Genomic DNA, 15,647 nt, shown 5'->3' on the forward strand with positions numbered 1-15,647 from the left:
CAGTTCCCCAGGCCAGCGCCTGGTGCCAAGGAGACCCACACAGCACAGGCGGCCACCAGCCACTCCTAGCCCAGGACCAGCTTGAAAACAAACAAAGCCAAAACCACTCCTGAACTACTGCCCAGAAAAAACACAACATGGCATCCTAGCAATAAAAGCATTACAGGAAAGCCAATGCTTTTTAAAAAAACTATGCTATAGCCATGTTACAGAACTTTTCTTTAAATTGTAGTTAACTTACAATGTTGTGTTCATTTCTGGTGTACAGTGAAGTGATTCAGTTATACATATATATATATATATATATATATATTCAAGATATTGAATATAGTCCCCTGTGCTGTACAGTAGGACCTTGTTCTTTATTTTATATATAGTAATTTGTACCTGCTGGTCTTAAATTCCTAATTTATACCCTCTGCTTCCTCTTGGTAACCAGAAATCTGTTTTCTACGTCTGTGAGTCTGTCTCTAACAAAACATTATTCCTAAGAGGTTAGGATTGCTCTTTCTATCGGGCCGACAACCTTCTTTGTTGAAGAACATCGATCGTACATCCAGACCCCGGGACCGCCACCCCTCTCTGAATTCTTACCATTCTTGCAGACGCTGACATTCAAAACTCCTGAACCCAGGCAGTTTCCTTTAGGTATACAGAAGCCAGCGTTGTCTGAGGTATTGGCTAATATTTCTGCAGGCACCTTATACCTCAAGGCAGGCAGTCCCTGGACACTCTCAAAGTCACTGAAAGTTATATACACTGACCTGTTGGGAAGTAAGGATAAAAAGTCAGCTTGGGTCCCCATCACATGGTCTGCCTGAATCAGTAAGTCAGCCAACTGTTCTCAGGTGTAATCCAGCTAAACATTTACAGGATACACAGAAGTGAAGAGGCCAAAGAAAGACTGAGAGGAGCTCAAGCCACTCAGTGTATAACAAACTAGGAGATGGACTGCAGTGAAAGATGTTTAAGAGGCAGCAACTGTGCTAACATCCCAATGAGACTGAGAAAAAGACATAATGTGTGGTAGAAAACCAAGAAAATGAGTTAGAATGGATGCTTATGCTAAAAGAAAGAAGAGTCATCCAGACCAGCAAGGGCACATGCCAGTGTGGATGGAGCAGAAGCAAAGGAAAAAAAGCCAGGGAGAAGCCGAGACAAAGCGGAAGCAGAGGAGGTGACAAAGGCGTGGCCCCGCAGATTCCCAAAGGCCTGGACAAGCGCCCCATTAGACAGATACTTGATTAGATATACCATTTCCCCCAAGTAAAAATAGTTTCCATATTTTGCCATGGTTATTTATTTCAACAGAGTAGAACATCAATTCTGCCCTCAGAGATTAGGGTTTCAATCAGTGGTTCCTTCTAACACAAACCAGCCAGCTATCTGCATAGCACCCGAGTGACAGCTGGGCTTCCCTCGTGACTCAGCTCGTAAACAATCCACCTGCAGTGCAGGAGACCTGGGTTCGATCCCTGGGTTGGGAAGATCCCCTGGAGAAGGGAAAGGCTACCCACTCCAGTCTTCTGGCCTGGAGAATTCCATGGACTGTATAGTCCCTGGGACTTTCGCTTTCACTTTGAGTGACAGCCAAGGCACTTTCACATGCCTTGTCTGAGAGCCTTCATCCCTGCATCCGAGGTTGTCTGAAGGCTGAGGGGGGCCTCACGTTTCATCTCTGAACCACAGGTGGGACATGTCTCTCGCTGGGTTGTGACTAATGCAGGAGTTGCCTTCCACTGTACATCTCACCCCTGCAGCATTTCTTAATGAAAATTTTAAGCAAATAGAAAAAGAGAGAAAAATATTATAATAAATACGTTTTATAACAAACACCACTCAAATAAATAAAATATATATTTACGGCTACAACTGAAGTTCTCTAATACTCCTGACTCTGATCTTTCTCTGCATCCCCAGAGGTAACCACTATCCTGAATTTCGGGTTTATCATTCCCATGCAGACCTCTATGCTTTTTAAAAAAAATAATTAATTTGGCTGTGCTGGATCAAAGTTTGCATGTAGGATCTTTGCATTTTTAGTTGTGACATGAACACTTAGTTGTGGCATGTGGGATCTGGTTCCCTGACCAGGGATCAAACCAGAGCCCCCTGCATTGGGAGCACAGCAACTTAGCCACTGACCACAGGGAAGTTCCCAGGCCTTTATACTTTTACCTACATACATACTCATAAACAACATGTGGCACTGTTATTTCTAAATGTTATTATAATAGTATACCATGTTGTCTTTCTGTAATTTGCTTCTTCCTTCAACGTTATATTTTTAAGATTTCTCGCATTAAAGTACATGGCTCTGGTTGCTATATTTTACTTTTTATACGATATTCTGTCATACAAAGATCCCATTTATTTATTTATGTTCTCCTTTTCATAGGCACTCAGATTGCTTTGGATGGAAGAAATTTTTACATATTGAGATATGGGGAAGTGATTTCGGCTTATACATGAATTAACTTAAACTTTATGCTAACGAGAACAGCCTGTCTTATGGCCTGTCGAACATGCATGGTACATCTGCTTTAACCATTAATGAAGAGAATGTATTTAAAAACCAAAATGGAGTAGCTGTGGTTCAGACATCCAGGAGGGAATTGGGTGACCACTGTGGATGTGGTTTCAGACACACTCCTGCATCACTGAAAACTTGAACTTTCTGAACTGCATTAAACTCAAGGACGCCACTAGCTGTTCTCAAAACAGTATCTCCTAGCAGCCGACAGCTGCAACTGCAGGGTCGAGGTCTCCCCTTGCAATTAGGCAAACATTTCAGATCCCAGCCAACCCTCGTTTAACAAGCACCCTTACTTCTCGACAGGTCCAGTTATATTTCTTGATAAACAACTCATGTAACTAACTGTACCCTTGAGGTTTTTGCCTTGTACGCCTCCCACATTTTGTAGTCTGACAAAATACAATTCAAGTCCTCTCTGAATTAGCGTCTCCTGGGCTACAGCCCTCAGTTTGGCTCAAGTAAAACTTTTCTATTCCAATTATAGATCGTTTATTGATTATTTCTGGCAACACTGCCAGTGTTTTCCTAACTACAATCGATGTGTAAGTCTCCCTCACATAGGTATCCAAGTTCTTCAGGCTAGGGAACCCATGTTGGAGAGGCGTGTGAAACCATGGGGTTGGAGGTCTTTGGCGTTACTAAGCGCTGCCAAGTGGCTCTTCACAAGTGGTGGTACCAGACAAGAAAAAGTTGCCTCTGTGGCAAATCTTTAATAAGCCCCTCCTGCCCTCCTAGGTTTCCTTGTCTCACTCATTGCACTCAAACATGTTCTCTTTCTTCGGTCCTTCCACAAATACTGACCAGGTAGAACAGCTGGCTGGAGGGTGACCGATAGTCCGCTCCAGAGCTGGGAAAGGTCTGCACTGTAGCACAGAGACTGGGGCCGGAGTGGGGAGTGAAAGAAGAGCTCTTTCTGAGGAGGATGAATAGCACTTGCGGCTAATTTAGTGCAAGAGATGAGGGAGATTTACAGTGATTCTGACAGGGCTGGCTGGGGAGGTGCTCAACTGTGTGAGATATGACAGTCCCTCGGACAGCAAGGAGATCAAACCAGTCCATCCTAAAGGAAATCAACCCTGACTACTCTTTGGAAAGACTGATGATGAAGCTCCAATACTTTGGCCACCTGATACAAAGAGCCAACTCACTGGAAAAGACTCTGATGCTGGGAAAGATTGAGGGCAGAAGGAGAAGGGGGCAACAGAGGATGAGATGGTTGGATGGCATCTCCTATTCGATAGACATGAACTTGGGCAAACTCTGGGAGATGGTGAGGGACAGGGAAGCCTGGCATGCTGCAGTCCACGGGGTCATGGACACGCTTTGGTGACTGAACAACAATAAATGAAAGCCAGAAGAACAGCCATTCTTGAGAATGTAGATGCCATAGAGTCAAAGGTAACTAGGTGACCTCTAACATAGGAGGTCTCATAAAAAGCCTTGCAGGAGGGTGTGGGAGAGGAAAGTGAGGCTGCGTGATCGGCTACTCATCTGGGCAGTATGATGGTGAAGGGCGGAAGGCGAGGTAACGACGGGGAGACGGGAGTCAGGGTGTGGAGTAGGATGCCTTCCTCCCACGGAGGGGACTTCATTGTGGGTGTCTGGAGAGAAACAGCAGGTGGGAGAGAGGGACAGATGCGGGCAAGTGTGAGCAGATATGCTCAACGGGAAGGTTAGTGCTCAGCAAAGACCTATGAACTCTGAAGTAGGGATCACGGCATGATTTCTTTATCTTCTATGTAGCAACTGGAAGAAGACCAGAGCAAATTTTACATCTGATAGAGGATATCATAATAATGAAGAACTAATATTATTTACTGTGTGACAGGCCTTGGGCTAAGTATTTTATTAAAGTAACTCATTTATCCTCAAAACAACTCCCAAAGTAGGCAACTATTTCTGTCCCTACTTTATAAATGAGGACAGTGAGGCAAAGAGTAGTTAAATGTTTCCAAGGTCACACAGCTGTTAAGTGGTGGAGCTCATATTCAAACCAACACAGCTGGTTTGTGAATGGCTACACCTTCTCTTGTTTTTCAATATGCCATTATCACTGGTCACTCATTAAGCCTAAATATCCTCATCAAATAAGTGCAATTATATACATCCCTCATATTTTTGACGGCCGTGTAGTCAAAGAACTCACATTTCAAGTTCTTACCTGCAAAAATCAGATGGGAAGACATAAAGGACTTCATCTTTGGTGATTAACGGGTGAAAAGTGTCTCCATCTGTTCCATTGATCATATTGCACTCATCTGCTGTCCACCAGTCAAGCGACCTGTCACAGGGAAACAAGAAAGAGTCCAGATAGTCACACTGGATTTTAGGCTATTTTTAAAGATATATTTATCTATTTATGTATTTTTGGCTTTGTCGGGTCTTAGCTGTGGTACAAGGACCCTTTGTTGCGGCATGTTGGCTCTCTAGTGGTGCACGGGCTTAGTAGCTCTGTAGCATGTGGGGTCCTAGTTCCCAGACCAGGAATCAAACACATAGCCCCTGTATTGGAAGGAGGATTCCTAACCACTGGACCACCAGCAAAGTCCCTAGGCCTTTTTTTTTTAATGGTCTGGACTTTTCAAGACCTAACTGGGAGCTGGCTACCCATAGAACCTTGTTCACACACAGACTAGGGTGATATTGGTTGGAAATTGGATCAAGAGGGGGAAAAGCAGGGCCCTGATTTCCAAATATCAATTCTGACAGAGAACACAGTCAAACATCCTTCTTCCCTTCCTTCAAAACTGAGGGTCTCCTGTAAAGGTTTAGAGATATCCACGTGCTTTAAGCAGTGATCCAATTTGCCATTCACAACAGCCGTGTTCACAGCCAGCCCACAGTCAGATGAACTCTGGACAGACATGTTCAGGAAGATAATATTCATGATAGATCATTAACTGTCTCCCCTCCAAACAGCTCTCTGATCCAAAATTAACAGAAGACTTCTCTTGGGTCACAAGAAAGTTTAATTTTGAATTGATTTTAGACTCACTAAGAGCACAGTTGAGATAGCAGGTTTTTAAAAATTAATTCCTTGAATAATGGTATAAAATGCAAAAGATAGGAAGGAATGGGCAAAAAACAGGAATTCTTCCAACTTCTGGTCAAGGTGAAATTCTAAATTCATGTATTAAGGGTCTCTTCCAAGTAAAATCACAGAGCAGTGGTTGATAAACCATAAAAGGGAACAGTTAAAAGGTCTATACTCTACTCAAGCACAAACATCTTTTTTGACAATGAAAGGTGACAAATGCCAAGTAGTGAGAAGGCTAAAGCTGCTGGCCTACTGGGCTGCAGGTATGGAAGCCAAGAGAAAGATATGCAAGTCTGGATTCTGAGGTTGGTGAGGATTAAAGGTGGTCCATCAAGGGCTTGAAATCAGGATCTAGGGCAGGGATTTTTTCTGCTCAGCAAGAAAGGCTGAAGAAAGCAAAGCTGAGTTGCAGGGAGGCAGAAAGCCCCAGGCACCTTATAACCAGAATCTGGGCCAAGATGCCTGCTGATTTTTTGGCGAGATCTGTGATGTTGTTCAGTCACTAAGTCGTGTCTGCCTATTTCCAATCCCATGGACTGCAGCACACCAGGCTTCTCTGTCCTTCACTCTCTCCCAGAGTTTGCTCAAACTCATGTCCAATGAGTCGGTGCTAGTATCTAACTTTTTCATGCTCTGCATAATTGTGAGGTGGAGGTCCACCATGTATACTGGTTTGGGGGGTTACTGGGTGGATTACTGCATACCTGCTACCTAGGGAGAGGTGAGAGGATGGATGGAGAGTTGGATGGATGAGCAGGTGGATAGATAACAGACTTACCAATGAAAATAATTCTGCAAGTTAACATTTTTTTAATGAAAGCAACTTATGCTACGAAATAGGCAACAAAATCAACAATGATAAGATGAATTCACTTTTGAAGAAATTAAATTAATTGAACAATCTGGTTAATAAATAGGCTGTTTAGTATCCTCAAAGAGACAAACGAAAGAACAGCATCCTTCAGAAAGAACAGCATCCTTCAAAAGAACAGCAAACTACTAACAAATAAAAAGGGAAGAATAAAATAAGTCTTCAGTTCAGTTCAGTTGCTCAGTTGTGTCCAACTCTTTGTGACCCCATGAACAGCAGCATACCAGGCCTCCCTTTCCATCACCAACTCCCAGAGTCCACTCAAATCCATGTCCATTAAGTCAGTGATGCCATCCAACCACCTCATCCTCTGTTGTCCCCTTCTCCTCCTGCCCTCAATCTTTCCCAGCATCAGGGTCTTTTCAAATGAGTCAGCTCTTCACATCAGGTGGCCAAAGTACTGGAGTTTCAGTTTCAACATCAGTCCTTCCAATGAACACCCAGGACTGATCTCCTTTAGGATGGACTGGTTGGATCTCCTTGTAGTCCAAGGGACTCTCAAGAGTCTTCTCTAGAGAGACCCAAAGAATAAAAAGTAGAAATCTTCAGAATAGAAACAGTTTCTGAAAGAAAAACTCTCTACTGGGATAAACACTAGACTGTACATAGTTGGAAAGAACAGGCGAAATGAAATATTACTTCAAAGAATTTACACAGATATAATCTTAGGAAGATTAAAAATGAAAGGATCAAGACATAGAGACTATATCAAGAGGCTTCAATAAACATTTAGTGGGAGTTTGGGGGAGGGTAGTAAGAATAGAGTGAATAACAGAGAGGCAATAATTTAAGATATAATTGTTGAAAGTTTTCCAAATTTTAAGAAAGATAGAAGGCCTTAGATTTAAAGTATGCTCCAAGGGCTGAACAGAATAAAATAAATTCAAATTTGGATTATGTTGTAGTAAAACTGCAATAAAGTCAAGGAAAAAGATAATCAAAAGTAAATGGAGTAGTATCTTCATAATTTTGAACTGTCAAACTAGAATTCTATACCAAACTAAAATCATTAAAAACTGAATGTGAAATAAAGATATTTTTAAATATGCACAGTCTAAGAAATTTTACCACCCACAGATCCTTACTGAAACAACTACTAATAGAGGGTTTCCAAACCTAGTATAGTCAAGCTTCGGTTTTTCCAATAGTCATGTATGGATGTGAGAGTTGAACCATAAAGAAGGATGACTGTGGAAGAATTGAGGCTTTTGAGTTGTGGTGATGGAGAAGACTCTTGAGAGTCCCAAGGAAATCTACCCAGAATATTCACTGGAAAGACTGATGCTGAAGTTGAAGCTCCATTACTTTGGCCAACTGATGTGAAGAGCCAACTCATCAGAAAAGAGCCTGATGCTAGGAAAGATTGAAGGCAGGAGAAGGGGACGACATAGGATGAGATGGTTGGATGGCATCAATGGCTCAATGGACATGAGCTTGAGCAAGCTCTGGGAAATGATGAAGGACAAGGAAACCTGGGGTGCTGCAGTCCATGGAGTTGCAAAAAGTCAGACACAACTTATCAACTCAACAACAACGAACAACCCAGTAACATTTTGAGCCTGATATATGGATGTGAGTGTTGGATTACAGAGAAAGCTGAGTGCCGAAGAATTGACACTTTTGAACTGTGGTGTTGGAGAAGACTCTTAAGAGTCCTTTGGACTGCAAGGAGATCCAACCAGTCCATCCTAAAGGAAATCAGTCCTGGGTGTTCATTGGAAAGACTGATGCTAAAGCTGAAACTCCAATACTTTGGCCACCTCATGCGAAGAGTTGACTCACTGGAAAAGACCCTGATGCTGGGAAAGAGTGAGGGCAGGAGGAGAAGGGGACGACAGAGGATGAGATGGTTGGATGGCATCACCGACTTAATGGACATGGATTTGGGTGGACTCTGGGAGTTGGTGATGGACAGGGAGGCCTGGCGTGCTGTAGTCATGGGGTCGCAAAGAGTTGGACATGACTGAGCGACTCAACTGAACTAAACTGACAGAATTCTCTGTAGGGGACTGTCTTGTACACTGCAGGATGTTTAGCAGCATCCCAGGTCTCTACCCAGTAGATGCCAGTAGCGACCTCCAATTGTGATGATATGTGTCCAAACATCACCCAGTGTCCTCTGGGGAGCAAAACTGCCCTGTTTGAGAACCACTGTACTAATGATCTTCAGCAATAAAAAAAGCTAAACCCAAAGGGAAGATGTGAGAAGAAAAATACTAACAAATTAATAAAATATATTGGTATTTTAATTTACTATAAATATAATGAACTTTAAAGTTATATTTGGCTTCCTAAAAAGGTGAAACAAGTTGTAGACAAGAATAACACAGAAGCTGTGCTAAGAAATGGGTAAAGATATTGTTTCATTGGAAGAAGAAAGATAATAGCTAACTTATGATTCTGTTAGGAAAAAAAAAACTATTAAGTATAATCTAAGGGTAGAATCGGAGAAGGTGATGGCACCCCACTCCAGTACTCTTGCCTGGAAACTCCCATGGACAGAGTAGCCTGGTAGGCTGCAGTCCATGGGGTCGCTAAGAGTCGGGCACGACTGAGCAACTTCACTTTCACTTTTCACTTTCATGCATTGGAGAAGGAAATGGCAACCCACTCCCGTGTTCTTGCCTGGAGAATCCCAGGGACGGCAGAGCCTGGTGGGCTGCCGTCTCTGGGGTCGCACAGAGTTGGACATGACTCAGGCGACTTAGCAGCAGCAGCAGCAGCAAGGATAGAATAGACATAACCAGCTAAGGGTGAAAAAGAATGTCGAAATAAGTGTAAATATATGAAATAATATATCAATATATGGTAATTGTATCAGTAGTTACAACACATATAGGCAAGAATACTGGAGTGGGTTGCCATTTCCTTCTCCAGGGGATCTTCCCAACCCAGGGATCGAACCCAGGCCTCCCACATTGCAGGCAGATGCTTTAACCTCTTGAGCCACCAGGGAAGCCCCCATAGAAGGATTAAACTCTATTAAAAGACTGAAAAGAAAACAACAGATTGGCTTTAAAACAAAATCCAGCTATATTATGCTGCTGCTGCTAAGTCACTACAGTCGTGTCCGACTCTGTGCGACCCCATAGACGGCAGCCCACCAGGCTCCCCCGTCCCTGGGATTCTCCAGGCAAGAACACTGGAGTGGGTTGCCATTTCCTTCTCCAATGCAGGAAAGTGAAAAGTGAAAGTGAAGTCGTGTCTGACTCTGAGCGACCCCATGGACTGCAGCCCACCAGGCTCCTCCGTCCATGGGATTTTCTAGGCAAGAGTACTGGAGTGGACTGCCATTGCCTTCTCAAGCTATATTATGTTCACAAGTAAATTTCTGTTAGCCTAGTACCCAGTCATCTAGTTATGCCTCCAAAGGCAACACTGTTGCCAGTTTCTTATATTCTTTCAGGGTTCTTACATCCTTGGGAATGAGTATGTGTATGCATATGTAAATATATGTGTATGCACCTGGATATAGGTGTTATAACAAATTTAAAAAATTTTTTTAATTTAAAAAGTTTTTGCTTTATAGAAAATTGTAAAGATAATATTCCACACCAGTTTTCTTGCCTTTATTTCTGGGAAGCTTTAAAGTAAATTTAATATTCAAGAAGAAAATTCCTCTTACCACAGTCCCTGAATAATTAGCCTCCTTTTTCTTGAAGATTTCTAATTTCTATGACCTAAAAAAATTATTTTGCTTTATGTGTGACTTAATTGCAAGTTGCCTCAGTTACTTTTTGGAGAAATTTGGTTTTGGAGGTAGTTTGTTTATAAATTATAAATGTGAAATAATTTTGAAATTCTATAGCAATGAACTGAAATGTATTTCACCATAAAAGAAAGATACACAAACAATGCACAATCACTAAATTAAAAAAAGAATCTCTTTCCTTCCCCCAAAACAGGCAGCAATTTGAAAAATATTTGCCCAGCAGCCACACATCACTCAATGTGGGTTCGACCCCCGGGTCAGGAAGATCCCTTGGAGGAGGAAATGGCAACCCACTCCAGTACTATAGCCTGGGAAATCCCATGGACAGAGGACAGCCCATGGGGCTGCAATAGAGTCGGACATGACCGAGCGACTAAACAACAACAAACAGTAACAAGTGGAAGAGTGAACCTTTTCACCGGCTTGTGATTCATGCTTTAACCGTGAGAAACCTACATATCATTCTATGGTAATTGTATACTAATACTAATACTTGTATACTAATACTAATACTTTAGTATTTAATCTGTGGAGTACTTAGCCCAATCCTGATTTACAAAATAATAATTTTACATGTTTAGACTGTATTATTTATATTATAGGATATTTTGCATAATTATAGATTTTTAATTGCTATATTTTTTACCCAAAAATGATTGTGCTAATTTTTTTAAAAAATAAAGCAGAAGTGGACATTCAATTTAAATGAAAATTGAAAAAATAATTATACTGATAAACCATTAGACTTACGTTTTCCCATTCCATTCCACAATCTTGGAAAAGTTAAGGTAATTGTCTTCTCCAGTTAGAAAAACATAGTCTCCATCATTAGTCCCATTTTTCTGAAAATAAGTGAATATGGTTATTTAAGACAACTGTGATGGTTCATTTTATGTGTTAACTTGGCTAGGCTACGGTGCCTAGTTGTTTGGCCAAACAATACTCCAGATGTTGCTATATATTGTAGATGTGATCAGTTCAGCTTTAGTAAAGGAGATTACTGTTGATAATGTGTGTAGTCTCATTTAATCAGCTGAAAGCTTTAAAAGCAAAATCTGAGGTTTCCCGGAGGAAAAAGAATTCTCTCCTCAAGACTACAGCATAGAAATCCTGCCTGAGTTTCCAGCCTGCTAGCCTGTCCCATGGATTTCAGACTTGCCACTTGGCAGCCCCCACAATCATATAAGCCAATTCCTTAATCCTCGGTTTGCTGGAAGTTCATCTGGGTTTTTCCATAATATCCTAGGGGAAAAGCAAAATGAACTTTCTGGCCAACCCAACATAAATCCCTCAATAAATATACAAATCTCTACTGATTCTGTTTTTCTAGAGAACCCTAAATGATACAGTAACTAGCACACTGAATCTTTATGAAACTGCCCTAGTAGAACCTACATGCCTCATGAGACTGAACCAGAACTAGGGAATAGAATGACTATTTGTTAAATCCCATATTGGCCATATTATTACTTTATGGTTTTAAAAAGTATGAGCCCAATTAAACAATGGACAGAGAATTGAAGAGACACTTCTCCAGAGAAATCATCCAAATAACCAATAAAAACATGAAAAGATGCTCAATATTATCAGTTATTAGAAAAATGCAAATCAAAACCACAATGAGATACAACTTCATATCCATGAGGATGGCAATTTTTAAAAAAAGGAAAAGACCAAGTGTTGGTGAAGATGTGGAGAAACTAGAGCCTTTCTACACTGATGGTGTGAATGTAAAATGTGGCAGTTGCTATGGAAAACAGTTTGTCAGCTAGTCAAAAAGTTATACATAATGTTGCCATAAGACTCCAAAATTCCACTTCTGTAATATACCCAAGAGAATTCTACTCCAAAATCTATATCTAATGGCCATACAAAAACCTGTATACAAATGTTCATAGCAGCATTATTCTTAATTGCCAAAAGTATAAATAAATCAAATATACATCAACTGAAGAATGGATAAACAAAGTGTGGTATATCCATACAACAGAGTATTACTCAGCCATGAAAAAGAATGAAGTGCTGATATATGCTACAACATGGGTGTGAAATAATTTATATGATTTCATATAAATTCCATTCCATTTATATGTATGTCCACAATGAAGTGAAGTCACTCAGTCGTGTCCGACTCTTTGCGACCCAATGGACTGTAGCCCACCAGGCTCCTCCACCCATGGGATTCTCCATGCAAGAATACTGGAGTGGGTTGCCATTGCTTTCTCCAGGGGATCTTCCCGACCCCGGGATCGAACCCACAATAGGCATATCTATACATAGAGAGAATAGATTCAAGTTACCAGGAACTGGTGGGAATGAGGAATGGAAGAGACTAACAGTCTGTGGGTTTTGGGGCAGGTGATGAAAATGTTCTGGAATTACACAGTGGTGGCAGTTGCACAACTGTGTGAATATAATAAAAGCCACTGAACTGTACACTTTTCAATGCAGAATTTTATGTTAAGTGAATTATATCTCAATTAAAAAACAAAAAAAGCATAAATCCAGGACCAGGACCTGACTATACTTGAATAGAAGAAAGTGACATTAATATAATTCCATTCTTCAACCAAAATTTTCTTGAGTTGTATATTCGTTCCAGGTTACACTTCTTAATGACACAGATACTCTGTACATTCTTACAAATTCTTCACCTGGAATGGAGTTTTGGTTTCCCAGAAATAGCATGCATTACTCTGAAACATTAAATGTTTAACCACTTAGCTTAGACCACATTTGAGTTAAGTGGAGGACTTTAAGAAGCAATATACACTTTTTTATTTTTTAGTATTTTGGTCTGTTTCTTCTTCATCTTTTTTCTACAGAAAATTTATTTATAGAACTTATACGTACATATATATGTAATATACATATGTATAGCATATGCTACACACAATTTTTATACATATATACAATTTCTTTAGTTATGTGTATAACATATTTCCTGTATTATTAAAAGTTCTTCCTAGGTTTAACAACTTAATGACTTCATATTAGGTGGAAATAATTTAACCACTTTCTTATTACTGAATAGTTAAAAAATTTTTGCTACTATGAATAATGTATGTGTATCTTTATGATTAAAAACTTTTCTGTGCTTTTATTTTCTAAATAGACCACTGAAGGTGGTATTGCTAGATAAGAGAACATTACTTTTTTAAAGCTTTTGAAAGTTGCTCAAGATCACTCAGTGGAAAGAGCAAGATACATCAATTTACATTCCTCAGATGCCTTTTGTTAAACTTTGCTTATTGGGTCAACAAAAAAAAAGGGGTTCTTATTTCTTTTTGCATTTCTGTATTCAGTGAGGTTGAATTCTTTTTTCATTCAATCATTTGCCTTAAAAAAATTCATACCCTTTGTGAATTCTCTTTTCAATTTTTTTTTTTTTTTTTTGCCTACTTGGGTTCTTTTTGTCACAATATTATTTCACCAACTATGTCAATATGTCAACACTGTCCACATACATAATAGTCACATTGTGTTCCACATATGAAATTTTACATGACTTTAAGATATGAGAAGGGAGCATATCTGTTTGAGAGCAACAATGTGAACATACAATAAACGTAGAAGCATACTCACACAAAAGAATGTTGAACCACCAAGTTTTAAAAAGACACGTGTGTTACTTCTTGCAATCCTCCACCTAACTCAAATGTAGGCTAAGCGAAGTGATTAGCATTTAAATATTTCAGTCACTCAAAGAGTTTTCCCCAACTGTTAGTGGCCTAAGAGTCAGACACAGAATATCAATGCTTCCTTGTTACTCACTAGAACTTTTCTTGTTTGAAGACAAATAGGAATAAATAGGTTTTGTGTTACTGCAGTAGGGATGTGGGTTGGATACAAGAAACATATTACTGCAGGAGGTGGAGAAATGTTCTGAGAATAAGACATCATTCATACTGCTAGCATAAAACATGCATAATCCATCCATGCAATAGGACCTCTCAAAGATACTTCCCAGCCACCATCATTTTATATAATACATCAAGCACTGGGAGGTGCTTAAACTCTTTTATGCCAAGGAAAACAGAGGTACCTTAAAACCAACAGGTACAGATATCCTGACTGGCTTTCCAGTACGCAACTAAGAGACACCCAGCCAGGTCTCTTGCTCTCAGGAGCTGTCTTGCTCTCACACTGTCTGTATCACCTCTTCCGACTCTCACATTCTGTCCCACCATTTAAAGATGAAACAACCAAATCATTTGATTGTTTCATCATTAAAGTCTTTGAAGGAAAAAAGGTTCGATGGCCTGAACTAAGGTTTTCTTCTTTAGTCACAAGGTGCAGTGGAGCAGGCGGAATGGTCTACGGGATCAGAGGGATATGTGGTAGATATCACTGGGATTAAGGCAAGACTGGAGGCCAGGCTCAGACAGGTGCAGAGCGGTAGGTGCCAGCATAGTACACAAGCCCACGGTCTGTCCCAGTCTTGAATGAATGGCAGCCTAAGTGTGGACCTCTGTAATGCTGGCGATAGTCAGTATTTGGCTAGAGCAGATAAAAAACTGAACAAAAAACACCTTTGCCTTTTTAAAAACAACAGTAGAGAGAGTTTATTTGGAAACACATACCTCCAAAATGGAAACATATACCAGCCGTTCATATTATTAGTAATTCAGGGTCTTCTTTTCTGACTGAGTCACAGAAAAGAAAAAACCAGTTCCGGATGTGTGTGTTGCAATTTACAGTTTGCAAAGCACTTCTGTGGACTCTCATTTTGGCTATTTCAAACAAGCTTTGAAGTGTGGATACCTTTAGTCTCAAGTTACAAATGATGAAACCGAGGTTCAGAGAAGTCCCTTGGTTATTAAATTAAACAGTCAGGACGTGGATCCAGACCCTCTGAGTCGATGTCTCATGCTCTTTTCCTGAATGTGGGAAATCCTTGCCAGGTACTAATCCAACTGAGCAATGCTAGGGTTTTTCACTAATGAGGTTTTATAGAGTTACAGTGGAGGCAGAGAAAGAAGAAAAAATAAAGTAAATCAACACATTCTTCCTGTGGGAAAGCAAAAGTACCAATTTCTTAAATCAGCCTGTAAATGTGAATTACATTTTTAACAGGTATTTAAGGATATTAGTTGTAAGTCTGAGGTATGCATGCTCAGTTGCCTCAATCATGTCCGCCTCTTTGTGACCCCATGGACTGTAGCCCACCAGGCTCCTCTGTCTCCAGGATTCTCCAGGCAAGAATACTGGAGTGGGTTGCCGTGACCTCCTCCAGGGGATCTTCCTGACCCAGGGATCAAACCCACATGTCTTATGTCTCCTGCATTGGCAGGTGGGCTCTTTACCACTAGCGCCACCTGGGAAGCCCCGTAAGTCTGATGAGGTCAGTGTAAAAACAAAAAGCAAGCTATACAACAAAAATTATCAGAGAAATACTGAGGTATGAGGAATAGAATCTACTTGGCAGATGGGTGGTAGCCTTTGTATCTCTCTGTAGGGAGTTTCCCTGAAATTATTTCTAGACAGGAGT

General features: G+C 40.6%; 1 protein-coding gene across 1 annotated transcript in view; it reads right to left on the minus strand.

Moving 5' to 3' along the window:
- SCARB2 (scavenger receptor class B member 2) overlaps positions 1–15,647 on the minus strand; it is an 81,287-nt gene that overhangs the window by 15,795 nt on the left and 49,845 nt on the right. Inside the window, exons 5-7 of the mRNA XM_019962945.2 lie at positions 10,907–10,998; positions 4,698–4,817; positions 595–764 (exon numbers count right to left, since the gene is read on the minus strand). Of these exons, the coding sequence (XP_019818504.2) occupies positions 595–764; positions 4,698–4,817; positions 10,907–10,998 (382 nt within the window). The remainder of the gene's footprint in view (positions 1–594; positions 765–4,697; positions 4,818–10,906; positions 10,999–15,647) is intronic.

The sequence above is a fragment of the Bos indicus genome, chromosome 6 (assembly GCF_029378745.1).
Source record: "Bos indicus isolate NIAB-ARS_2022 breed Sahiwal x Tharparkar chromosome 6, NIAB-ARS_B.indTharparkar_mat_pri_1.0, whole genome shotgun sequence".
Classification (NCBI taxonomy): domain Eukaryota; kingdom Metazoa; phylum Chordata; class Mammalia; order Artiodactyla; family Bovidae; genus Bos; species Bos indicus.